Genomic DNA, 27,278 nt, shown 5'->3' on the forward strand with positions numbered 1-27,278 from the left:
ACATCAGCATCGAGACTCGACACGTTTTTTATTGCATCGGTTCAGTACTTTTTTTCTTTTGTGTTTTGAAGAGCCATGCACCACGTAGATCTACGTACCACACAGTGGCACACTTTGACTGACTCATGACTGTGCTGTGGCGTTGGAAAGCTGAATGATCTTGAATCGAATCGTGATGGCGAAACTTTGATCTTGGATCTGCTTCTTTGTTCTTGGAGGCTTCATTTTGTTTCATAGCCATAGGTGAGCGGCTGTGGAGCGACGAAGCTCTCATAAGAACGCGACGGCCATATTCTAAGGATGAGCGAGCTGGAATTTGCAGAGGACCAGCCACCTCGAAGTTTGTCACCTTCCTCTCTCGGAGAAGAATATGAGCTGAAGAGAATACCAAGTTCTCCTGGGAGATCGCTTGCAAGCAAGACCAAGCGAAACTGCGCAACAATGGCACAGAATCCTGGACCAGAAAAGATTACGTTCTTGGTGGAGAATTCCCGTGTAACGGTGGAAGCCAGTCTGCTTGCTTCTCGCCCTGACACGATGCTTGGTAAAATGTTTTCTCTCTCCTGTGTTGAGGGTCGTTTGACTAGGCCTAACGATGACGGCGATTACACGCTAAAGGGTGTTTCACTGGACGTGTTTCGCTGTATCCTGGAGTATTACAAGTCTGGCGTGATGTACTGCCCGCCTCATGTACACATTCGAGATCTGAGAGAGGCATGTGACTATTTGCTGCTACCGTTCAACGAAAGAACTGTTCGCTGCAGTGATTTCTGTGCCCTGCTGCATGAGCTGTCCAATGATGGTGCAAAGCTGCTGTTTGAGTCCTACCTCTCGGAGCAGATTCTTCCCGTCATGGTCCAGTGTGCCAAGCGTGGCGACAGGGAGTGTCATATCGTTTTCCTGTGCGAGGATGATGTCGTTGAGTGGGATACTGAATACCCACCCACTACAGGAGAAGAATACTATGAAGTCATACGCTCGACCAAGCTCTACCGCTTCTTCAAATACGTGGAGAACCGTGATGTGGCCAAAGATGTGTTGCGTGAGAGGTCCTTGAAGAAAATTCGCTTTGGAATTGAAGGCTATCCTACTCATATGGAAAAGTTACGCCGCCGTCCGAACAGTGACCGTACCGAGGTTGTCTACAACTACGTTCAGCGGCCGTTTGTGCACTGCGGCTGGGAAGTGGAGGAAGCACGGTCGCGCCACGTTGACTTTCAGTGCGTCAAGCCGAAAGCAGGCATTGCTCCTGACCCGGAGGCTGCGTATCTTATTGCAGGTGAGCCAGCAACAGATCAGCAAGAAGGAGACTGAACCATCCATGGTGCTATGCTGCGACATGTGCACTGCTCTCTGTTGAGCTTTGATTTGCAAGTCTACAGTACCCTGTGCTATTGCATCACGGCAGCACTGTTTCTGTCTATGCCCTCTGGAGCTCATGTCTGGGGAAGCCGGCTCTGAATCCACTGGCATGCCATGACTCTATAGTCAGCCACGTCCTATGCCATCGCTTCTGATGCCTGCAGAAAATTCTCCTCTCCCGTCTCGGAGAGTTTGGGTAAGTTTTCGTTCAGGACTCGTTTGGCATTTTGGACCAACTGGGCCATCATTCTGGAGTAGGCCCGAACTTATGATGTTATTCTATTCTATTTTCATCCACTTGACACCAGCATCTATCAAACTTTACTTGGGGGCCCTGCGAAAGTATACTGTTCCACTTGCCATTTGATTTTGGGATGTGAATATTAGCCTGTCGCTTTGCCAGTTCCTGCAAATCATACAAGACTCACTCTAGAAAAACATGAAATGCCTTTCATTCTATGTGCTTTCTGATAATGACCAAAATTAATCTCTTTGGTGTTGATGCTATGAGATGTCTTCGACTCTTTATACCAGCAGGCATGTTTGTGTCTTTTTAGTACTACCGCTACCTACGCTACTTTGCTCTTTGGATCCACTTGATCATCTGCAGTGCGGCTTTTTACCAAACGTCAATGTAAAACACTTAGTACTGGTACTCGCAACATATTTATGAGATCAGTGACCCGTAGAAGCTTTAGAAAATAGACCTGTGCTGCCTTTGTCCCATGCTTATTTGTGTCCTATTTTGCTTATTCTCTCTCTCTTTCTCTCTCTCTCTCTCTCTCTCTCTCTCTCTCCTGATATATTGCCATAGTTTATATTTCTGTTATGACTTATTAGTGTGAGTATGTTGTCTCCGCTCATTCCAGAAATACTTCATATCGGATTATCCCTGCACGTGCTAGCAGCTATTTGCCTCGTGAAAACGCCCTCGAAACGTTGCCATCTCATTGTCAACCATGTTGTCCATGCTTTTTGCCACAGAAAAACACTATCGCAATTCTTAGTAGTCTTACTCGTTGTGTTGTGTTGTGTTGCGTTTACTTGTACAGTGGTCCCTCTATAATCCGGCACCATTTGTGCCACGAAAATCTGCTGGATTAGGGAGGGTGCTGGATTAACAAATCTGATCTACTGCTGCAATGTGCATGAAGAGGACATTTGGCTACTGAAAATTGTGCCGGTTTATCGAGGGTGCTGGATTATAAAGTGCCGGATTAGAGAGGGACGACTGTATCAATGCACTCGTGAGGACTATGATGTCTTTGCCAGGCTGCTGCATAATAAGCAGCATAGCGGTGCTTTGACGTGTGGTGCTGCAGGTACTCATACTCAGGTACAGGATTCGTAGCGTACAGGAAGACGATACTGGTGACTGTTACTCTAAATGATGTGAGTTTCGAGTCTTTTCGACCCCAGGCTGCCTGGTAGTCACCCTTGGGGCAGAGCTGATTTATACGCGCTCGTGAAAAGGCATCACTTGTCTGGGCCACGCTCAAGGTCAGCAGGACAAGGCCGTGATTGTGAGTTGTGTTGTAGACCGCAGACCATGTAGATCTTCGAAATCCGGGGTAGAGGTGTGTATCGTATCCCTGGTGTGTGCGCACTGTGTGTGCATGTGTGTGCATGTGTGTGTGTATTCACGTGTGACTATGTTTGATAATTGACACATGTATGGTGCATGCCTTTGCCAATCAATGCTGTTTTTGTATCCATACATGTGCTGTGTGTACATGTACTGTCATCAATATTGCAATGGGTATCACAGACTGTCAGTACTCGTGACCCATGGCATGATCATGTTTGTTGGGCACAACTAACAGACCTGTCACAGCACTGGACTGCATGTTGTCACAAAAAATGCCATGTTTATGACATGTACACGCTTCATTGTCATTCTTCTTCTTGGCTATGTCATGCATTGTACACGAGTAACATTCTTCTTCTTGGCTATGTCATGCATTGTTGTACACGAGTAACATTCTTCTTCTTGGCTATGTCATGCATTGTACACGAGTAACGTTAGGCTACATGGCTTTTGTACAATTTGGATTTGTTCCGTTTAGGTCCGAGTCCAAGCTGGTGTTCTCAAGTCTCTTCACGCATTGAATAATAGAAATGCCTCGCTTGCTGCTACACATGCATCTTATCTGCAGTATCCTGGCAAAAACACAAATCCATGCTGACAAGTGCAATCAGCATTGCTTTCCTTCTTTTTCGTTGCTGCGGGAGTGTGTGGTGAAAGAAATTGACGAAACCAATTGTAGAACTCAAGGTAACTAAGTTACTCCACTGCTATATTTAAAAAAAACAGTTGTCACAGGCAAGTAAAATGTCTACACCAATATAAATAATTATAATGTCTCCTGATGATTGCTTTTCAGCATGAAACTCGTGAGTAGAGACATTTAAAATCACTTTTTTGTTCCACGGATTTTCGTGTGTAAATAATTATTATAAAATCACAAAACGACTGTGCACAAAATTTATTTTTAAAGTGATCAAATTGAAAAAACATGCCTGTTGTGATGCGGGGGTTCACTCGAATGAGTTGTTTTGCAATGACTATTCTTTGTCTTTTTTGGTTTGTACATGTTCATTATCTGTGCGAGGTTCGTAATTGCTCACGATACACACGATGGAGGGAAGCAAGAGTTCATGTCATGCTTCAATTAGGTCCTTCAGCAACCGTGTCTCGTTGGCAGCAGCATGGGACAGGTCATGAGATAAGCGATAGACCTTGACGCTGCCGTTCACTCCTCCACATGCTACATACTGAGGTCTGCAATAGAAGCAAACAGACACACGGTCAAGTGAATAGTGTGTCCGGACCAGCATCCGTCTTTTAAACTAAGTACAGGGCATGCGCTAAGGATTAAAATGTGCTCTGACACAATGTCCTGCCAGTTGCAAAAATGGCCGGACATGTCCGGACATGCAAATTTCACATCAAATCACACAATGTTCAATGTAGAATTAATACCATCGAAATGTTATCACGACATGAAAAGAGCATTATTAGAATTGTTGTAGTTGCTGTTTACGACGAAGGAGTCAGAAAAATTCTTGCTGCTGCGAATTTTATCAACAAAACGGGAACACATCTTACACTTCAAATTTTTCGACAACGCTACGATCTGAGGGACTGCGCTCATAGCTCAGCCAAACAGAAGTTGAAAGCTCCCTATCATACTCGGCGACCCACTTGTCACAAGTGGTCGTCTTGACTCCTCTGGGCTTCTTTCCAAGTGGAGCACCCGCATCAGCGGTGCTTGGCTTTCTCTTGCCAGACGACATCACTAATGACTATGAGACAAAGGATTGACGTGCCTTTTCTTTTTTGTACTTTGCAAAAAAGTGCGCGGACACTTTGTCCGGATGTGTACAAAACATCCGGAAACTGACCGTAAACGGTCGGAAATCCGATGTCCGACCGTTATTTCGCGCCCTGAAGTATAGTGGAACTCGCTTAGTACAGCGCTACAGAATTCAAGCGAGTCAATACCACGCCGGGTACTTTGCAGCCCTGCAGATATTGTAATGTGAACAAGGTGCAGGGTGCAACTCAGCTCACCCAATCACCCAATATCAGATTTCATTGCGCAGCACTGTAGATACTGTGACAAGACATATTCTTGCTTAGGGGGGCACGGTTGGAAAAGTTTTTGGTCGGCCCTGAAATGAACACCTTCCATGTCATACTCTGACCTCCCCATGAACGATGTTTGTTTCAGGGATGAAGGAACACTTTTGTAACGACCCCAGTACGGATACATTGTCTGGAGCACAGTCAATGTGATACATTGTCTGGAGCACAGTCAATGTGATACATTGTCTGGAGCACAGTCAATGTCCTGATTTAAAAGTTTTAAAAAACTACATTTGTAACTGTGTATGCTGCGTACCAACATACTCACCTCTTGCAGTTGAATTCCACTGCAACAATAGCTCTCTTCGTAGAATCACCCTCCAGAGATAGAACCGGATGGCTCTGACTTGACTACATAATAGAACAAAGGCAAGCGTGACACATCCACACAGCAGTTTAGAATTCTCCTTTCAAGTCTTTAGATAGAACTTGCTACCCTGCACTAAATCTTGAAATTTGACATCAGATTGTGTTGATTCTGGTCACATGACGTTTGACCTGTAACCCCATGATATCCACATTTCAATACACAGCAAGAGCTGTTCAGAGCACTGTCTACATCACATGCCATTACCCTAGGAATAAAAGTTTTGTAAAGAAAAACAGCACTGTTGGGTGCCAAAGTAGAGTGTGTGTGTGGGGGGGGGGGGGGGGGGGAGAATTGTAGCCCAGACCGCTCTTTTGTAGTGTATGTACCAGACATGTATTCATCTAATTGCAAGTACTATTGATCCACCCTAAAACCACAACCGCTTAGGCATGAACTCTCTATAGCAATTCATTGTACTGCCACCCAACACCCAACGCATCCCGCACCCGGGATACAACTCCTATATCCTCTAGCACAATCATACCTCAACGCTTCTTATTGCTTTGCAACCGTAGAATAAACTTGTATGTAAACTCTACGTGTGAACCCACAGTCTCTTGGTTAGAGACACAACAACTGGCGACGAAGATGGCCGTTGCAATTGGAGCCATGGAACCATTTTCGGTTGGAACGACGGATTGGTCTACGTACTATGACCGCGTCGAGCAGTACTTCGCTGCCAACAATGTGGCCGAAGACAGGCAAGTAGCCACCTTCCTGACCCTGATTGGTGGCTTGACCTACAAACTGTTGGCTGACCTGGTCAGCCCGGACAAACCGAAGGACAAGACGCTGAAGGAGCTGTCCGACGCGCTGGCTGCGCATTGTGCTCCGAAGCCCTTGGTGATCGCGGAACGATACCGTTTCCACAAGCGGGATCAACGCCAAGGAGAGTCAGTAAATGCCTACCTCGCGGAGCTCCGACGGTTGGCACGATTCTGTGAGTTTGGCGATGTCCTGGATACCACGCTGCGGGATCGGTTCGTGTGTGGTATCAGGAGTCAAGCTCTCTGCAAAGTTCTGTTGGCAGAGAAGGACCTCACTCTGAAGACCGCCATCGAGAAAGCCAACAGCCTGGAGGTAGCTACTCGCGATGCATCCGAGCTCGCGGGCAGTGCCACTGCTGCTGGTGTACACGTCCTGGGCACATCGCAACATCGTCGTGCTGGCAGACCATCGTTCGGAGGTGCGAAGTCCGCGAACTCAGGTCAATCCCGTACGAGCTATTCAGCATGCTTCCGCTGTGGCTCGACGGCACACGGCGCAAGTGAATGTCCCTTCAAGGCATATGAATGCCGCCACTGCAGGAAGACTGGGCACCTCCGCAAGGTTTGCAAGAAGCGCCTCGCGGAAAGATCGACACTCACAGATTCAGCGAAACGCTCAAGTGGTAGCAGCGCCTGCCACAGCTTGGCTGTCGATGTCGCGGACGACGACGAGTTCAATTCACTTTCTCTTCTAGCCGCAGACGTCCTTCAAGCGCCAGCAGTCGCCACGGATGAAACGACACCCACGACCGTGCGGAAGGCACTTTGGATTGATGCTATCGTCAATGGCCAGTCGGTCCGCATGCAGGTCGACACTGGAGCTGCGGTGTCAATCATTCCGAGTGCGATTTATCGAAAGTCGCTGTCTGCCTCGCCTCTCACCGCGAGCAAACTGAAGTTGCGTACGTACACCGGCGAGCCCGTGCATCCTCGCGGAACGTTCGTAGCACGCGTGGAATACTACCATCAATCCGCGGAGCTACCACTGCATGTGGTGGACACGCAGGGGCCAGCGCTCTGTGGCCGGGACCTGCTTGCCCACATCGCTCTCGACTGGCAGCGCTTGTTCCAGGTCGAGATGGCTGACGTCCCCTCCGCAACCGTGTCCCCTGGCCAGCAGCATCCAGGATCAGCAGGTACGCGTCTTGAGCAGCTCAAGGAGAAATTCTCCGATGTGTTCAGCGACGACTTTGGCAAGCTCAAGGACGCCAAGGCTCGTCTCCAACTGAAGGACGATGCAAGCCCTCGCTTCCTCAAGGCGCGCCCATTGCCCTACGCCATGCGGCCAAAGGTGGAAGCTGAACTGGACAGGCTGGAAAGTCTGGGTATCGTGAGTAAGGTACAGTGGAGTGAGTGGGCGACACCAATTGTGCCTGTGATGAAGCCCAACGGCTCAGTTCGTCTCTGTGGAGATTTCAAAGCCACATTGAATCCACACCTGAAGGTGGACCAGCACCCGCTACCACGCGTGGAAGATGTCTTCGCCACCCTGGCTGGAGGCCAGCGATTCACCAAAATCGACCTAAAGCAGGCATACCTCCAAATGGAGATGGATGACGCATCCAAACCACTCCTCACACTCACGACGCACAAGGGCCTGTATCAGCTCAACCGACTCGGGTTCGGTGTTGCCTCTGCCCCAGCGCTCTGGCAACAGGCTATTGACCGCATCTTGCACGGCGTCCCAAGCCAGGCCTGCCTACTGGACGACATTATTGTCACCGGCCGCAACGACGATGACCACCTGGACAATGTGGAAAGCATCCTGAGTCGTCTGTCGGACCACGGCCTGAGAGTCAACCCGGCCAAGTGCACGTTCTTTGCAGACCAAGTCGAGTACTGTGGACACATTGTCAGTCGCCACGGCTTGCGCAAGACTGATGGCAAGGTCAAGGCTATCAACGAAGCCCCAGCACCGCAGAACGTGTCCCAGCTACGGAGCTTCTTGGGCATGGTGTGCTACTACCAGCGCTTCCTCAAAGACTGCTCCACGACCCTGCATCCACTCAACAACCTGCTCCGGAAGGGTCAGTCCTGGCGCTGGACAGCGAAATGCGCGGCTGCATTCAAGGCTATCAAGGCAGCCATCGCCTCGGATCAGGTCCTCATGCACTTTGATGCCGACCTGCCCGTGCAGTTGGCAACCGACGCATCACCATATGGCCTGGGGGCGGTGCTCTCGCACATCATGCCGGATGGTACGGAAAGGCCGATTGCCTTCGTGTCACGGTCCCTGACGGACACCGAGAAGCGGTACGCCCAGATCGATAAGGAGGCGCTCTCTATTGTCTGGGGCGTCCGCAAATTCCACACGTACCTGTTTGGTCGACCGTTCGTCCTGCTGACGGACCATGAGCCGCTGACAGCCATCTTCAGTCCTAGCAAGGGATTGCCAGCCATGACGACGGCCCGCCTACAGCGGTATGCTATCTTCCTAGCAAGCATGAATTATGAGATCAAGTACCGCAAATCAGCCGATCATGCAAACGCTGACGGCCTGTCACGCCTACCGTTGCCACACTCACCACAGGATGAGAGCCTAGACTGGGCAGACGTGTTCAACATGGCCCAGATCGACCCGCTTCCAGTCACGGCAGCTGAAATAGCGCGTCACACAAACCGTGACCCAGTTCTCGCCAAGGTCCTAACCAGTGTCAGCACCGGACGGGCCCTGTCCACAACCGACGGTGACATGCAACCGTTTGTACGACGCAAAGATGAGCTGGGCCTACACCAAGGGTGTGTCATGTGGGGAATCCGTGTCGTCATTCCTTCCCCACTGCGCCACCGAGTACTGGAGGAGCTGCACAGTGGCCATCCTGGGCTGGTTCGGATGAAAGCACTAGCCCGCAGCTTTGTATGGTGGCCAGGCATCGACACAGACATCGAGCAGACCGGCAAGGCCTGCCTTGGCTGTCAGACACACCAGGCGGCGCCACCGAAGTCACCGTTACATCCCTGGGAGTGGCCGTCCAAGCCATGGCAGCGTCTCCACATTGATTTTGCCGGGCCGTTCCAAGGGCACATGTGGCTGATTGTGGTGGACGCCCACAGTAAGTGGCCAGAAGTGCTCCCAATGAGCAGCACCACTGCCCCAGCTACCATACGCCGTCTCCGAGAAGTGTTTGCTCAACATGGCCTACCGGACCAGATCGTGAGTGACAACGGCCCGCAGTTTACTGCAGATGAGTTCCGCCGTTTCACAGAAGCCAACGGCATAACGCACACGTTCTCAGCACCGTACCACCCAGCGACCAACGGGTTGGCTGAACGATTTGTGCGTACAATGAAGCAGGCGCTCAGGTCCCATTCTGCCACAGCACCGCTTGAGTTCTTGCCTCGCTTCCTGTTGGCCTATCGCACCACACCCCATGCTACAACGAATGCCACACCAGCATCCCTGCTAATGCACCGGGAGCTACGCACTCGGCTGTCGCTGGTTCAACCCAGTGTCCAGGCATCTGTTGCTAAGAAACAGACAGCTCAGCGTAGTGCAAGAGCAGCGAACCGTGAGCGCACGTTTGCTGTGGATGACACCGTCATGGTACGTGACTACCGCACCAACGCACCACACCCGTGGATTCAGGGCACAGTACAAGCGGTACACGGATCCCGCCACTATACAGTGGAAGTTGGCCCGGACCAGCAATGGAGGCGCCATGTTGAACAGCTCCGGTCAGCCGACTCCGCTCCGCAATCATCCGTACCGATGAACACAGCGCCTTTGCCGTCCGTGGCAGAACCGGATCACAGTTTGTGCTTTCCGACTGCTCATTTGCCAGCTAGTGTTCCGACACCACCCAGTGTCCAAGCCGCGGCTACTCCAACACCTCCGCCTGCGCAAACACCAGTAGCAGCAACTACGGCAACGCAGCAGGTCCAGTCGCCGCTGGCACAAGATACGACTGAACCCCGCCGTAACCCGCCGAGAGCCCGAGTCCTGCCGGCTCGCCTGAGAGACTGAATTGCTTCTTGCTCACACAATTGCTGTCCCGTGCTCTCAGCTCATCCGCTTCTTCTTCTTGTGCATTAAATGTTATGCCGTATAGGAATACCTCGCAGCTCAACATGTACCATAACATTTAGGGGAGGAATGTAGTGTATGTACCAGACATGTATTCATCTAATTGCAAGTACTATTGATCCACCCTAAAACCACAACCGCTTAGGCATGAACTCTCTATAGCAATTCATTGTACTGCCACCCAACACCCAACGCATCCCGCACCCGGGATACAACTCCTATATCCTCTAGCACAATCATACCTCAACGCTTCTTATTGCTTTGCAACCGTAGAATAAACTTGTATGTAAACTCTACGTGTGAACCCACAGTCTCTTGGTTAGAGACACAACATCTTTCTTCTTCTTTTTTTTACTGGAGTCTCTGTGTAGTTGAGACACCGCTATATAGTACTGTGTTGGGTGACATCCTACAGCCTGTTCGTTCTTCAATGCACTGTTGTTTTGGCTCCTGGCAGGTCTGTAGGTATAAGGACAGTGTACCCAACGCAGGTGCGCACCTGACTACTTAACCTGGATGCCGCAGGTCTGTTCACATCACACATCACTAACCTTGTTGTACCCCCCCCCCCATCATTCTTACCTTGAAATCATACAGTAGAAGATGGCCATCGGCAGAGCCTACAGCACACACTAATGGACGAACTGGCGACCATCGGATGCTGTACAGATAGCCATGTCCAGCATCAGCCGAGAAAAGAGGACGATTCTGCTCACCGGAAAAGACAAAGTACACTTAGATCAACAGCCAGCCTTGTGAATGCAGACCTAACACAACACAGGGGCGTCAGAACCTGTGGGGTAGGTGCGAAAAAAGCAGCACCAATAATTTAATATTGTGCTTTTTGAAGCAATAAAATATGGGTTGTTTGGGCCCAATCCCCTCCCCCCCCCCCCCCCCCCCCCCCCTGCCTCTTCAAGGCATGGCCGGAACCAATGTCGAAAACCTTCCGATGCCCTTGATGTGGTAGGCCGTTTCGTGCCATAATTGTATTATGACACAATGCAAACAAAGTAAATTTGCTACAGACAGAAAATACAATCAATGTCAGTGCATATAATAACACACCGTCACATTCTTAATCTTTTTTTTTAGTACATAATTATCACCGGCTCACTAACCTGCAGAACGGAGCAGAAGTGAATACATCCATCTGTGCCGCATGATAGAAACACATTGCGATGAAATGGTGAGCAGTCGATACCGTACACGGGACCCTTCAGAGGAACAAATGGGAAGGTGATTGGCGACTTCATCTGCGACTCGTTACCAATGCTCCCACCTGTAGGCTTGCCAGCGGATGCATCAGGTGATCCTACAGTATCCGAGTAGCATGTTAACAAGCAGAAATAGACAATGTAGATTCTGTAGTGGGGGGGGGGCAGTGGGAAAGGGTAAAAGTCCGAAGATACATTTGTCTGTCATGACCCTGACTCGAAGCAAGGACCTTCGACAATATATCAGCATATCCTACGGCATCCTATATCTAGCCATGCAATTCCTAAGAAGAGCTTCGAACCATAGTAGCACGATGAAACTACTAGTGCCCTCTGCATTACCAAGCACACTCTAACGGCAATACATGCAAAAGAAAATTGACCCAAGAGGTACCGTACTCCACCCATAACAGGCATTGAGTACTGTCGGCTGTAGCCCTGCCTCTATGTAAAACAAAGTGGAAACGTACGCAGTCCTTTGTTCCCTGATGTAGTCTGGTGTCCCAGGTTACACTTGAAGACGTTTCCACTGTCACAACCGACAACAAACTGCCGCCGGTCAAACGTTGAGAACGACACACTTGATGCTGAACAAACAGAGATGACACATTGGACTGACACGGCTGCATGCTCATAGCTAGTGCTGTGAAATGTATACCAGTAATTGTATTATTATAAATGTAATCTTCACCCAGTCAAGACTGCAGTGCACTTCAGGCTATACCAGCTCTAATGAAAATAGTGACCGTTGAATGCGGATGCTGATTTCACATTCAGATTGTAATACTATCCTGTGCTATCCGGCATTGCTGCATGCATCCAGTGAGGCTACGTAACTTTATGCACAATCATTTGGTGGTAGTTAGGCGCGTGCGCCGGTGCCCTTCAAGGGGGGGGGGGGGGGTTGGGGGGAACCTCCCCCGAGAAAATTTTCAAAAAATGAAGCAAAATCCTGCATTTTGAGCGAAAAAAAGGGGGGTTCCGGGCGCCCAGGAACCCATACGGGGCACGCGCCTACTGAGATCATGAAAGGAGTCTGTGACTTGACGGCGACCGAAAAGCTGGTTGAATGCATTGCCCGTACAGGGCCGTCGGAAGGCAATCAACATTGGTGTGGCTATGAAGGGGGGGGGGTGGTGCCTTCTCCGGAGAAATTTAGGTAATAGGTCCCAAATAACCCATGTTCCATTGCTTCGAGAATCGCAGGATAACATTATTGTTGCGGCTCTGGCCGCACCTGCCTCACAGGTTCCGAAGCCCCTGCCCGGCATACGTTACTATAACAGTGTTTTGTTCTCTTAGCCATCGGTTGCTGGTTAATACCTACCACCAAATTGACCACTGGCTGCCGTTGAGCCACCTTTCAAACTCTTCACTACATTGCCTGTGCGAAGGACATGCCTGCATACAACATACGCAGCAAAGAACGCCATGTTTGTGTTAACTTCCAAGTAATCCAGGTAATCCAGTTGCATATTCTAATAATCATTAAAACTCCTGAGCATCATTGAAATAGAAAGTGAGAGACTGAGAGAGTGAGAGAGAGAGAGAGTGTGAGAGAGAGAGACCAAGGATCGATGTGATAACTGATACATACCCTGCAACTAAATCCAACATCGCCGCTGTTTGATTAGGTAAGGCCCACGTCAACACTTTGCCATCAGAACCAACACTTTGGATCTTGAGTTAGAGGCAGACAAAACACAAAGGTACAGCAGGGATAATATGGTCAGACTTTGACAGTTGATCGGCAATCAACAGCCAACTGCATACACACTATAACTTGTTCCACTCCACCCCTGTATCATGCTATCATTGCATGCAATGTTGGTCACGCATGATACACATCATTATGATATCATAGAGGATTTCCAACCCCCATCAGTCGTACACAGCGTTTCGGGAGGTAAGTCAAATCATCTCTAGAGCTTGAGCTGGTCATAGGAAATAGTGGATGAGAGCACTTGGGGGGGGGGGGGGGTCCCATGGGAGTTCACCAAGATCTCAAAGTTGAGAGTAGGAGTGAGGAGGTGAGGTCACCATGGGGGTTTTAAATATCCACATCAGCCATGGCACAGAGGGAGGAAAGAGAACCAGGAACCCATGCAGATACTGCAGCATGGAAAGTCCACTGACCAATGCCGACTCAGAGTGCCATAGTGATACCACCAAACTTATGGATCTAGGGTCAGCTATTGCACAACAACACTAATCTTGTAGGAGCTGACCGATGATTGGATAGCTCAATTTGTTAGGCAGATCTGGCAGTTAACTGCCTTCTTAATCTATCAAATCTGGCATCTAGTACCTTTTATGAAGCAAAATGCAACCGTCCCTCAGTGCGAGAGTACATGGTTGATCAAAAAATGTCACGGTAGAACCTGGAGTTTGCCTATCTTACCTGATACTTCTTGCCACGACTAGCAACATCTATAGTCCAGACAACCTGTACAGGCATATAGCATATACATGTAGTACCGTGACATTGTGATCACGATTGGCACACACTGCACTTTACAAGGCATGATTACTGTACAGTTGATGCACGGACAGTGAGGGAGTGTAAGAGGCTGCTCTTTCAAGTCAATGAGATGTTCACAGTGAGGGTGTGGAAGTACTGCTTGTCTTATAATTATCCCTCGCCACCTCTGCCTTCTTAGCTGAGCTTTGGGGCTAGTACCTGGCCCAGACGGGGAAGGAGGATTTCTCCATGTTGGGAATGAAGCGGCAACTTTGCCTTCAAAAGGTAATCATGTTGTCAACCACGTACCCAGGCAGTTGTTATGGTCTACAAGTATTTCAATTATGTATGTGTGGAGCATGCAGCTAACATTATGTGGACATCAAATTAGCCACAAGTATGTATATTATACATGTTGGCCAATGGTGGCCCATGTGAAGGCATACAGTTCAGTTTGTAAGCTCAAAAGTTAAACGCAAGTTTCAAACAAAACTGGCTTACACTTGTTACTGGATCTTGGTGTGAGTTTTCTGAAGGGCTGGCATGTATTGGCTTTGCATCAGTCTTGGATAAATCCCACACAAGCACGTCACCTAAGAAGACGAAGAAAGGTCCATAGAACGTACATGTACAGTCACTGTTGAAACAGTTGTATGGATGAGAAGCATCACTGGCTGGTGCCAGCTACCACCATGCATTGCACAAGTCAGAGGCGTCGCACACGGTACGGTCACTACAGTATTGACCGTACCACTTTTTGCCCCAGATACCCGTGAGTCAACAAAATACACTGATCTGGGATCTAAAATTCCAAAATTTTCGGCTCAGCCACCACTCCCCCACGAGTCAATTGTACTTCAGATGGCTGACCGTACCACACTAAAATACCTTCCGACGCCCCTGCAAGCGATAGTACTCCATCATACTGCTTGAGACTCGTTCTCCATTACTGTGGCCCACGATGGCATAAGAGCTACAGTATGGACAAGGTCATCAAAGCATGCAAATATAGAAATGCTACGGTACAATAGCAACATGGTCCATGTACATTGAGTTCCCAAAAACGAACTCCTCTTAGAAGGGATGGGTGCAACTGCATGAGAAGCTTACCATTGTAGGTTCCCGCGCAAAGTACGCCTGGGGTACTGGGATGGAAAGCCACACACATCACACATGACTGGAGAAGAGAAACGTTCAAACAGACCAACGGAGAGTAGAAAGGTTCAATCTACAAACAGGATATCAGTCTAGCGGTGCATCAGTAGCCAGAATACGACGACTCGTACCACCTCTGATCAAAAGGAACACAGATACTTGGAAGTACATGGTTGTTCAACAACAACAACAACAACAACAACAACAACAACAACAACAACAACAACAACAACAACAACAACAACAACAACAACAACAACAACAACAACAACAACAACAACAACACCCAATTCTTCCTCACCATTTCTCCTCTCTCACACTATTATCTCTTATTGGCCTCTGGCTATCGCGAGAATAAAGATTTGAAACAACAACAACAACAACAACAACAACAACAACAACAACAACAACAACAACAACAACAACAACAACAACAACAACAACAACAACATGTGTTCATCGAAGGGGTACTGCAAAAGTCAAGGTTACAGTTTACTTACCATACAGTCGAGCATGACATCAGCTTTGTTGGCGTCTAACGACTGGCGATCAATATTCCAGGTACAAACACCTGCCTAAAGTCAAACACAATAAAGCAACATTGCCACAGCATGCATTCGACCAAGGATTACTTTGATGAAACAAGCAGTGTTCAGAAAATGATCAAAATGGAGTGTTACCAATGGTAACAACACAAACAAATTTATGGGTGCATTGCTGAAACCTATTCTGTGCAAGGCAAAACCAACATTGCAGAGGGCCAGTCAGTGTCTGTTCGAACTATTTTACAGAAGCTGGGCCCCGCTTGACCAGAGGCGACCTTGAGCCTTGTGACTGTGTACTGCGTGTAGTGCAATTAGTCATACACTGACATTGTTACTACATCTTGGCGTGTACGAGCTGTTTTCTCGCAGCGGGGGGGGGGGGGGGGGGAGCTCTCTGTGTAGTAGAGAGAGAGGCCTAGCCTAGGAGGATACAAAAGGCAACTATTCCCAGTACTGGTACCCCTTGTCAACGCAGGATGCTTGTCCTGCCAGTGCCTTTTTAAAGGGCATACGCCTTCCTATCTGCATGCATGAGAGCATCGGGCACACTGCTGATACCATGCGTCAACTTACCTTGTGTGTGCATAAGTGTTCATGGTCCAGTCTACCAAACCTATCAACACGCCAAGTTAGGGAATAGGAATAATGGTGGCATATTGCACCTTATCAACACAGGATCCCTTTCTCACACCCGTCATTAAATTTCCCAGAACAGAGCCTTCACTTCAATATTCTGTTGACAATGTGATGTTGGTAATACGTGACAGGCCCGCCGAAACCGGTCCGGTTAGTCAGGTCATAACCGAACCAACGCATGTTTACTGCTGAGGAGGTCATGCTTACCCACCATATCATGCACAAATAATGAAAGACTGTGGTAGGACCGAACCAATCAAAAAATTGCTTCTGCGGTCCTGGGCTACATTGTTTTTGCATTCAAGTATATAATTCAACTATTCACTTGAGAGTTATCAGTGCTACAGACCCGACCCTGTGCTGTACAAACAATATATAGCTGAGGAATTGGAGGATACGAAACTGCAACAGTAGATCCGGTTGCACTCCAGCTGACGCCACTAACTCCAATCTAACAAATCATGCACAGATGCACACACACATACACACATAATGTACACACACACACACACACACACACACACACACACACACACACACACACACACATGCATGTACACACACACACACACACACACACACACACACACACACACACACACACACACACACACACACACATACACACACACACATACACACATGCGCACACACACATACACACACACACACATACCCACACACCACCACACACGCACACACAAGCACAGGCACACACATTGACTTCAGCCATGACCTATCCTTTCGAACTGTACCAGCAAATCTGTGTGCGCTTCAACTACCTGCAACATGCTCGACATAGCCTGTGTTCAATGCCAATGTCAGTCCCTGGCATATAAGGAACACTTACCTCCGATGAGAGATATGGTTCAGTCAGTGTATGCATACAATCCAGTCCGCCGTAGTCTTCGCTCCAGTCCACATCATAGCCTGGAGTGGATAGCATAGGCATACCGGTAGTCACACCCGCATACTTGTACAGCAAGATAGTCCATAGAGAAAGGCTGACAGGTACAAGCTGCATACAAGTAGTGTATTCGAACACCTGCCCTGATATAGGGAGCTGACTGGCTATGGGGATCTACCCGTACACAGGGATCTGCCCCCTATACAGGGATCCATACGCAGATGATTGTACAGTGGGATATTATCGCATTGTGGGTAGTAGCTGTATGAATTCCAAAGCTCAGACAATTACACTAATGCACTGCATTGTAAGTGGTCATGAGTGTTTCAAAGTGTGATTTACTGCAACCTCCGTACTTTGACAAACTGCTATGCCATTGCATAAACTGACTAACCATGAAAGGCATGGCTGCTGATATTTTCCGTCAACTGTGACCTGACAAGTGGATAGACACGCTTCAGGAATGCAAGAACTTTCTGCGCATACACACATACACATACATGTATACAATGAAGTACATAGTATACACAGCCGGCAGGTGAGAGACGTATACACAGCCGGCAGGTGAGAGACGTATACACAGCCGGCAGGTGAGAGACGGAAAACGTGTCACTGTCCGTTGTAACTAGGCATCTGTCTGTTTTGGAATCCAATTATCTAAAAAAAATACATAAAGAGATGATTTTGATGATCCTATCCCGGTCCAAGTGGGACAATGTCAGATGAGAGGGGTACTGTTGAAAGTCTTACCATGGCTCATAACTAAGTAAGTTCAATGTTGAAATGCAACAGGAGAACCTCTAGTACTAGTGTCACACACTCCTCAGTGTCGCTCTGACAGACCAGGGCGTTGAGAGCGATAGGGTAAAGATAGGAAAACATAATCGTCTGGTGTGTGACTGGCTGTAGTATTGGTGTGTGACTGGCTCTACTATTAACCGTAATATCAGCCAGGCTAGCTGGGTCCATCTTCAAAACGATTTGCAGAACATTACCTGTTTGTCGAACGGCTGCTCATTCACATTCAGCTGCACATCGGCCGCATCATCAGTCTGCACCTCCACATGCTTCTTCTCGACAGGCTCCGTGGCCTTGTCATCAGCCAAGATCACACTAGTCTGAGTACCGGCACTGCAACTTTCCGGCCTGCGATGCAAACCAATGATGTCAGTCATACACACATAGACACTTTTCAGCCTGCAATACCAGTGATGCCGGAGACACGAGATACATATCGACACTTTCCGGCCAGCAAGGCCATGCCAGTGATACACAAGATACGCACATAGGCACTATGACACCACTCATGGGGCTGGCCAGCCGGCCCGGCATCATAGTCTCTGAGCATACATGTACATGTATAAAAAAACAAAAAAGAATGGGATACGGAGCTTGGTTGGCTGTGACCACACCACACCACACCACACCACACCACACCACACCACACCACACCACACCACACACCACACCACACCCAACTTTCCGCATGTAGGTGTATGTAGGTGCATGGTTAAAACCAGGATGACTCATGCACATTGCACACATGACATCAATCCCAGGGCCAGTCTGAGAAAGTGGATGGTATAACTCATTACACTGGGCAGCTTACTAGACATCTACATTTGTACATGTATCATAATTACAGTGTCTGCTCCAGAGCCGGGTTAGCCGGGTCGTGGTGGGGGGGGGGGGGGGGGGTACTTGGACCCGCTTGGAAAAAGAACACGGGTCACTTGTGACTCGGTTGGACTCAATCAGGGAATCCTAAGACTCCCGGATGTTTAAATGTACCCGGGACTGACCCGGTTGCAAGAGTTGTGCCAGGCACACGTTGTGTACACGGTTGGTTTGAAATCCTAGAGCAGACTCGGAATTACGCAATGACATGTAGATCCTGTTCTGATGAGTGCATGTACGTGTACATGACTCAGTGTGTGTGCAATTGGCAAAACTCTTTCTTATGCATGAATGTAAACTTTGACGGAAGTCAACTGCAACGGAAATAAAACCAGTCCAAACTTCTACCAAGGACTGAGTCAGGAGGGCCTTGATATTCACCAAGCAACACTTCTCTTACACCTAATTTCCCTTATTACACAGTTACAGTTCACATTCGAATATGAATAGTTGCCTTTTCAAAACGCTTACTCTTCAATTTTCCACGTGGAGTTGATGTGGACAGAGTCGCCATCAGCGTCTTGGAACATGCTTGCCTGGATAGGCCACTGTTACTGGGTAAAGACGTAGCAGCTAGCATTCATTGATACAACTGCAGCAAATACTACACCCAGTCGGCAATAATGTGACACCGGCCAGGTGTCGTATACCGATACTGAGCCAAAATGTGAGCGGTAACCCTTCGTCACCATGTGTGGAATGTGCCCTTCCTTTTGTTTAGACTAAAAAGTCTTTACACACACTGTAGAATGATGTTGCGACTGGCAAACGGGGACGAAACTAGGGCCGTAACACACACACACACACACACACACCACGTCTACACACCGTCAATCGTCGTACGCCAAGTCCTGTGGTACCACACCCAGTGCAGCTAGTAATCAACTTATCAAGGACTTAGGTAACTCGGGGGCAGTGCAGTGGTCTACTTTGCTGAATCGTGAAGCAGCGGACGAGAGAGCGCTGTCCCACTCCCAGTGCGCGAAAAGAGCAGTGAAGACACAAGTACTGTAACAAGGTTACAACTAACGTCATGACGTCATGTGTCTCAGTCTGAACTAAAATTTACTGGAATGAACAAGAGGAGTACTATGATTGTATTGAGTAACCAGTTGTTTGAACAGGCAGGCCAGATGCGTTTGAATGGACTCGACTGATGACTTTTGATACCCTGGAGCCTTTTACAATGTACATTGTACATGTATTTTGCCTTGATTTCGGACCAGACTAGGCACAACTACGAACTAGTCGACTGTACCATTGTCACTATCCTGTACGGACCAGTGCCACTGCCAGTGCAACACTACAGTAGTGGGTTGCTAGCAGGGAGTCATAGACTATGACTCCCTGGTTGCTAGTTTGTTTGGTTTGTTTGGAGGAACAACAGTAAACAGCTGCCATGTCGACGTGTTTCCAAGGTGATTGATTATCATCATTTTTTTATGACCTGGTCCTGGGCTGTGACATGACGACACGTAGACGTCTAGACCTACGTTAGTACGTAGATCTACACATGACGCGCGTAGACCCGCGAAAAAATCAGATTATTCTGATCTGGCACATGCATGCACATCAGGGAGTCGTCAAATATATTTGACGACTCCCTGATGCACATGCATATGCATGGTGTGTGGTAAACATCTTTCAAATAATTCTTTGGCATTCTTTGCCCCTATCCCATAATAATAATTATTATTATTCAAGTAAAGTGATAGAATGGGATTGATCGTGAATTACCTACACAGTTGTAGCGAGATTATGAAAGTGCCATATTCCTGTTTTGTCTTGCTGGGAAAGAAACCGCTTGCGTGGTCGTCGCGACGTAAACCGAACGTATAATCTTTATTTTGCTGGACTGTCTCGGAAAACGTACCGTGAAGTAAAGTTGATGAACATAGTGAAAAGTGTTTCCTTGGTTGTGACTTCCAGTGCAGCTAGTGAGACGCAAGTACAAGTAGCTAGCTCAGACTCGTATCTACTGAGTAGTTGGTAGGTACGAGTGCAGTACCGTGAATCGGTGATATTCAGTTCAGGAAGCCAGACCTCGGAGTGTTTGAGAAACAAGTTGAAGACTATGAGAGTACTGTTGTTGTACACTATGTGTACGGGATAAGTCTTTCTAGTAGAGCAGTGCGTATATTCTACGTGTAGCCCACCTCTGCTTCACAGCGTCAGGGAGGCGAATAGCTGGCTTGAGCTAGGTCTGTGAACCATGTTGGTGTCTAGTTTAGTATTAATATTTATTATAACGCCCCTTCTTGCAATTGGTCAGGTGCTGCTACGCATATACATGAACGGTGGCGTGTGCTACTGTCGGGGACGTCTAGATGGCAGGACAGTCATTGTGACTGGTGCTAATACTGGAATTGGAAAGATCACGGCGCGCCTACTTGCGTCCCGTGGCGCACGCATTATCCTGGCTTGCCGCAATGTTGAGGCCGGACACAAAGCAGTTGATTGGATCCGTCAAATTGGTTGCCCCGGAGCTAACACTGCTCAACTGGTGGTCAAGAAGTTGGATTTGGCCGACATGGACAGTGTGCGTAAGTTTGCCCAGTACATCATAGACACTGAAGAGCGGCTGGACATTCTCATTAACAATGCTGGCGTTATGCGCTGCCCAAAGTCACAGACAAAGCAGGGCTATGAAACCCACTATGCTGTTAATCATCTTGGTCATTTCCTTCTAACTTACTTGCTGCTGCCCGTTTTGGAGAGAAGTGCGAGCAAGGAAAAGCCAAGTCGAGTCATCAACGTGTCATCACTTGGCCATAAGTCTGGTTTAATCGACTTTGATGATCTCAACTGTGACAGAGCGTACACACCGCGGCAGGCATACTGCAACTCCAAGCTAATGAACATCCTGTTCACACGTGAGCTTGCGCTGCGCTGCAGGGACCGTGCTGTTGTGGCATACAGTCTTCACCCGGGTGTCGCCTGCACTGAGCTGGGCAGGCACATGCAAAAGGACTTCAGCATGTTGTACTGGATTTTTGTTGTCGTACCGCTCGCTCTGCTTCTGTTCAAGTCGCCCTGGTACGCTGCACAGACCAGCATCCACCTCGCACTGAAGCCACATGAGGGCTTGAACAGTGGCGACTACTTCAGTGACTGTAGACCGAAAAGGTGTGCTCCGGCTGCGTATAATGATGATGTGGCAGGTCGGCTCTGGGAGGTCAGCAAGATAGCGTGTGGTCTTCGATAATGACAGCCTTCCTGGCAGCAATGGGTGCACGTTGACAACCCTTACATGGAATACATGTCCTGAGTCGCCTTGTCTTTCAGAATGTTTCACAGAGCATGTTTTACAAACTAAGACTCAGCTCAGCAGTTCAACAGTTTCCCGTCAACGATTTACTAACCATTTAAAATCTTGTAGGACGCATCACGCAGCTTCATAAGTAAAATTTGGCTTGTGAGCAACACTGGCTCGCACTCAATCACTGCTTTTCACAAATTCATTTCAGAAAAATATTTCAACTCAACGTTTCGGTCATAAAATAACTATCATCAGGAAGATTTACTAACCTACTACAAATTCCTAAATTACTACTTCTTGAAGTACATGTATGCCTTTATGGTTACTAGTACAATCGGTGTTTCATGCTAGAATCTCAAAGCGGAGAAATGTGTTCGGATGCATTTGAAAGCAGATTGATGCAAAAGGAATTGTTTTTCCCATGTTTTTGTTTTGTTTCTTTGAGTCTGGTGTCGTTCTTTTGCTAATTCCCGCGCCGCCTTCATGATATTACCTGTACTAACGTTATGCCTGCCAAGTACTGAGAGTTCTTTTCCTGGACCAGCAGGGCAAAATTCCTGGATTTTCCTCGGTTTTTCAGGAAACAATATGACACTCAGATGTTGAACCGAAATTAATAGAGAAAGCCGGAAAAGAACATATCGATACGACTTCAGTACTCTACCAGTTTTGTGCCTAGTTGTTGAAATGTCAGTATTTTTCCATGATTCCTCTTTCAACGCATGTTCCACCATCAAAAGAATCAAAGGCGATTATTCAGGGACTGTTCTGAGTGTTCATGGAAGGAGTACAAATGTACTACATGTAGTAGTACTGTAGTAGATCTTTTTGTACATGCAGTCAGTAACACTAGATGCTAAGGCTGCGTTTACACGACAACGCTGGGGGCGAAAACGCAACGAAATCCTTTCGGATCCATGGTTCATCGGTACGCGGAGCAAAACGTAAAAGTTGTACACCAAAACGGAAGAAAACCAAAACGCTGGCCAAGGTGGAAGAATTTGAAAACGGAAATGTTCTGCCGGATAAATTTGGGTGTGTAAACAGTCGAAACGGTGTGCTGGCCTCGTTTTCCGTCACGTTTGTTTCGTTTTCGGCCGTTTACACGGATCCGACAATCCAAAAAATTGTTTTTACAATTTTCGTCATGTGACGTGTGTTGTCGTGTGCCTGTTTTCAACCATTACTTGAGTGTGATTGGTGCTTCCACGGCAACACTTGGCACATGACGAACTTTGGCGGATCCTTTGCTCTCGTGTATACATGTAGACGCTTGAAAACGGTACAAACGGAGACCACCTCGGATCGGCTTTGATCGTGTAAACGTACGAAAACGAAAAAAGAAATGCGGGACTGAAAACGGAAAACTGGCCGTGCGTTGTCGTGTAAACGCAGCCTAAATCTCCGGATAACTGGCCCAGTTGTCACGTTTTGACGGGTTTACGGTATGTACATGATTGTAATGATTATGTGTATGTGCTAGCTAGACCAGGCCAGGTGGTCCAGTGGCAGTGGAGGTGTGCATGCAGCCACCATGGCTATGGCGCCAGTAGACTTTGCAGGAGGATGCTGGTTCAAGAAGTGGGACTTTTTTAGTACTACTGTAGCTACCGGTACCATGAATCCTTTGATCGAAAAAAGGTGAAATATTCCGACGATCGATCGCTGAGCTGATGAGGTCGACGCAATCTGTTGTCCCTCTGTCTTCTCCGGTGTTCCGCTGGTGGGGCTGGCGCGCCAAGGTAGCTGTTGACATTCCGGACTACGTAGTCGGTACCGTTCGTGAATCTCTGACCTGAGCACAGAAGCTCCTTTCAAGTGTCGAAATTCCGCGCTGTTTTCGCCCGCTCTATTCGCAATGATTCTGTCGTACAGTTTGCCTACTCGCCTATTCTTGAGGGCTTTGGTGACGGCTATTGCGCTAGTCCTTGCTCTGATCTCCATCGTACCACTGTCCCTGTCAATATTCCTAGCCGGATTCAGACGACAACCAAGGGCTGCTCTGCTACCTAGCAGGCGGCGTGCACGGTCTGATCCACCTTCTGTGTACTTCGACCCTTCCCTTGGTAAGCATGCTACAGCCACGGTCAATGGCGTGGAGATCTACTACGTGTGGTCGGGCGATGCAGACAAGCCACTGATGCTGCTATTGCATGGTTTCCCGGAGTGCTGGTACTCGTGGAGGCATCAGCTGCAGTGTCCAGAGCTTCAAGCTAAGTACCGCCTTGTGGCGGTGGACATGCGCGGCTACGGGCGTAGCAGTAAGCCCAGCTATTTCCCAGGAGCCTATCACAGCCAGCTGGTTGCCGAAGACATGCACCATTTCATCAGAGCACTGGGATACGACTCATGCGTTGTCGCCGCACATGACTGGGGCGGGCATGTTGCATACTCACTGGCGCGGCATTTCCCAGAGAGCGTGGACAGACTGATCGTTCTCGACTTGCCGGAGGAACGAGTCATGCTGCCGTTCATTCTGTTCAACCCATCGCAGATAATCAGAAGTCTGTACATAGCATTCTTTCAGTTGCCCGTGCTACCGGAGTTCATGTTTTCTATCTATGACTATGAAGCGGTAAACGCCGTGTTCAGAGGGAAAGCACTGGGCGTTACTAATGCTGATCGTATCTCAGATGAAGACATGCATGTGTACAAGTGGGCTATAAGTAGGCCAGAAGCCCTGAATGGATCCCTCAACTACTACCGCAACGTGCTGTCATTGATCGCGCCCATTCAGCCATTTCACAGAAGGGCCGTGGACTGCTACCCAATGCCCACGCTGATTCTCTGGGGTGAGAATGACGGCGTCCTGGACTCACGCATGGCTGGTGAGCACAAGAACAGTGGATTGTTTGACGATGTCAACGTGCATGTGATAGCCAACTCGAGTCACTGGGTTCAGCAGGATGAGCCAGACATTGTCAACAGACACATACTGTCGTGGTTAGTGAGCAAGGCCATGAAGTGAGTCTCAAACTTGATCTGAGCAAACCCTGGAGATGGAAATACCTCCTGGTGTCCTGAAATGGTGTATGTGAGCAGGTCACTTGTCCGTACTTGAGGTACAAAATGTCACACGATCCCAAAGTATTTTATAATGACGTTTAATGACGTTTATTCAGTACTGCGTTGATATTTATTATATACCCAGACACATCAAGGCTCAGTGATTGTAACTCGTATTGTGTTTGCAGCAATTCATGCTTACTTTTCCACCGCAATGAGTCTTGCTTCTGTAGATTCACAACCAACACCCTGACAATGATAATTATACCACTGTGGGTTGATACCAAATAGGCATGTAGAGCCTACATATGCGGGAACCACCCGGGCTTAGCAGCCTGATACTGGAAACCGATTCCTGGGAGAAAACAATTAGGTGCTGCTGCTGTGGACTACTCTGACAAGCCTGTCTATCCTGTAGGTGTCTTCAGGTCAACCCTAGGGCCAGCCCACATGGAGCTAAATTTCCCGTTTGGCCTGGAACTCCTGAGCTTCACCTCTACAGGATATTAAACTCAGGCAGTGGCATTTTCAGAGAGGAGAAAGGTCCTGCAACTGAAGAAAAAAGGACATTACACAGGGAGGGTGGTATTGGTGATTTTACATTGCAGAGTACCCACAATTATCATTCTTCATTAAAGTATCCTGCCTGTCCAAAGCTCTACCGCTAGGTGTCGCTCTAGATACTATTGATAGGCTATAGGATAGTAGGCTATACTGGGATTCCCACCTGGCAAGAGGAGTTTGTGAACTTGTCTTTTTTATTCATACCGGTAATCTGCATAGATGCGAAAAACTTGATATTTATACAGGATCGTATTGCACAGTTAGTTGCAAACAACATGAATACAGTCAACTTCGCTTATAACGACACTCGGCCGGGCATCAGAAAAGTGTCCTTATTCGCTAAGTGTCGTTATACCCGAAGTCTCATTATTATGTATTACAGTTGGATGGGACTTTGCTCTGGGCATGGACATTCTGTCGTTATTCGCAAATTGCCGTTATATCCGCAGTCGTTATTAGCGAAGTTGACTGTAGTAAATATGCTTTTTTCTAGGGATGAAACAATTATACCGATAACTCGCATATCGTTGATAAATATGGTGGTAAAGACACCCCTGGCAATATGGCGGTAAACACACGCCTGCCCACACACGCTCTCTAGGCTGCAAAGGTCTGGCACAGAGCTCTCCTTCTCACCACCACCACCATCAGTTCGCGCCTGGCGCCTGGTCGATGCATGGCTGGCGGTATCCGGCATAGCAGGCTGGTACATCAAGTAGCGCATGGCACATAGATGATGACACAGCAACGACATAGCTCGATTGCGACGTACGTTTCGTCCCCGCTGGACTCATCAGGCAATCTTCTTCTTGGATGTCTTCATACGGAGCTTGACTCGGGAGAATGAAGTCGAAGACACCACTGCAGCTGTACTTATGGTTGATAAATATGGTAGTAAAGACACACCTGGCAATATGGCGGTAAACACACGCCTGCCCACACACGCTCTCTAGGCTGCAAAGTTCTGGCACAGAGCTCTCCTTCTCACCACCACTACCATCAGTTCGCGCCTGGCGCCTGGTCGATGCATGGCTGGCGGTATCCGGCATAGCAGGCTGGTACATCAAGTAGCGCATGGCACATAGACGATGACACAGCAACGACATAGCTCGATTGCGACGTACGTTTCGTCCCCGCTGGACTCATCAGGCAATCTTCTTCTTGGATGTCTTCATACGGAGCTTGACTCGGGAGAATGAAGTCGAGGGGACGAAACGTACGTCGCAATCGAGCTATGTCGTTGCTGTGTCATCATCTATGTGCCATGCGCTACTTGATGTACCAGCCTGCTATGCCGGATACCGCCAGCCATGCATCGACCAGGCGCGAACTGATGGTGGTGGTGGTGAGAAGGAGAGCTCTGTGCCAGAACTTTGCAGCCTAGAGAGCGTGTGTGGGCAGGCGTGTGTTTACCGCCACAGGCCCGTAGCAGCCCCATTTTGGTTGGTCCGGCAAGATCCGACCTCGATGCCCCCCCCCCCCCCCCCGAGCCCACACTCCTACATATGCCGGTACATGTACATGTACAAAGTGTAAATGATTGTACGTGTATGTACAGTTGTAATTGTATGTAATTGTGACCATGCATAGTGACATAGGGCGAGAAAAGGAAGAAGGATGTTCTGCATGAGTCAGGAAAAAGGGCATCAGCATGTTGTGTCCGTCCAAACAGAACTTGG

At 48.3% G+C, this 27,278-nt stretch overlaps 4 protein-coding genes across 4 annotated transcripts; 3 read left to right on the plus strand and 1 right to left on the minus strand.

Moving 5' to 3' along the window:
* The first annotated feature begins 115 nt into the window (after positions 1-115).
* Positions 116-2,377, plus strand: LOC135806077 (BTB/POZ domain-containing protein 10-like). The gene has a single exon (XM_065320224.1). The coding sequence runs from the start codon at positions 301-303 to the stop codon at positions 1,312-1,314; it is 1,014 nt and encodes a 337-aa protein (XP_065176296.1). The 5' UTR covers positions 116-300; the 3' UTR covers positions 1,315-2,377.
* A 1,161-nt stretch (positions 2,378-3,538) lies between these two features.
* LOC135806080 (cytoplasmic dynein 2 intermediate chain 2-like) lies at positions 3,539-19,995 on the minus strand. Its single transcript, XM_065320225.1, has 17 exons — positions 19,242-19,995; positions 18,089-18,239; positions 17,488-17,569; positions 17,037-17,116; positions 16,585-16,637; positions 16,124-16,163; positions 15,506-15,580; positions 14,961-15,027; positions 14,352-14,443; positions 13,791-13,835; positions 12,987-13,069; positions 12,717-12,790; positions 11,860-11,976; positions 11,294-11,487; positions 10,755-10,880; positions 5,280-5,362; positions 3,539-4,144 (listed from the first exon to the last, which is right to left on the minus strand). Exons 1-17 carry the CDS (start codon positions 19,298-19,300, stop codon positions 4,024-4,026), a joined length of 1,542 nt encoding a protein of 513 aa, XP_065176297.1. The 5' UTR covers positions 19,301-19,995; the 3' UTR covers positions 3,539-4,023.
* Positions 19,996-20,444: 449 nt separating this feature from the next.
* On the plus strand, positions 20,445-22,692 carry LOC135806081 (retinol dehydrogenase 12-like). Its single transcript, XM_065320226.1, has one exon. The coding sequence runs from the start codon at positions 20,983-20,985 to the stop codon at positions 21,973-21,975; it is 993 nt and encodes a 330-aa protein (XP_065176298.1). The 5' UTR covers positions 20,445-20,982; the 3' UTR covers positions 21,976-22,692.
* A 978-nt stretch (positions 22,693-23,670) lies between these two features.
* Positions 23,671-25,302, plus strand: LOC135806082 (epoxide hydrolase 4-like). The gene has a single exon (XM_065320227.1). The coding sequence runs from the start codon at positions 23,888-23,890 to the stop codon at positions 24,995-24,997; it is 1,110 nt and encodes a 369-aa protein (XP_065176299.1). The 5' UTR covers positions 23,671-23,887; the 3' UTR covers positions 24,998-25,302.
* Positions 25,303-27,278: the final 1,976 nt, after the last annotated feature.

The sequence above is a fragment of the Sycon ciliatum genome, chromosome 1 (genome assembly GCF_964019385.1).
Source record: "Sycon ciliatum chromosome 1, ocSycCili1.1, whole genome shotgun sequence".
In the NCBI taxonomy this organism is placed as follows: Eukaryota; Metazoa; Porifera; class Calcarea; order Leucosolenida; family Sycettidae; genus Sycon; species Sycon ciliatum.

Excerpts from the sequence above, each read along its gene's own strand:
- LOC135806082 (XM_065320227.1), top strand. The coding sequence starts at position 23,888 with ATGATTCTGTCGTACAGTTTGCCTACTCGCCTATTCTTGAGGGCTTTG.
- LOC135806081 (XM_065320226.1), top strand. The coding sequence starts at position 20,983 with ATGTTGGTGTCTAGTTTAGTATTAATATTTATTATAACGCCCCTTCTT.
- LOC135806080 (XM_065320225.1), bottom strand. The coding sequence starts at position 19,300 with ATGTTCCAAGACGCTGATGGCGACTCTGTCCACATCAACTCCACGTGG. Across the intron at positions 17,117-17,487 it reads CAGCAGCCATGCCTTTCATG|GCTATGATGTGGACTGGAGC; the intron begins GTTAGTCAGTTT and ends TATCCACTCCAG. Across the intron at positions 15,581-16,123 it reads AACACTTATGCACACACAAG|GCAGGTGTTTGTACCTGGAA; the intron begins GTAAGTTGACGC and ends GTTTGACTTTAG.
- LOC135806077 (XM_065320224.1), top strand. The coding sequence starts at position 301 with ATGAGCGAGCTGGAATTTGCAGAGGACCAGCCACCTCGAAGTTTGTCA.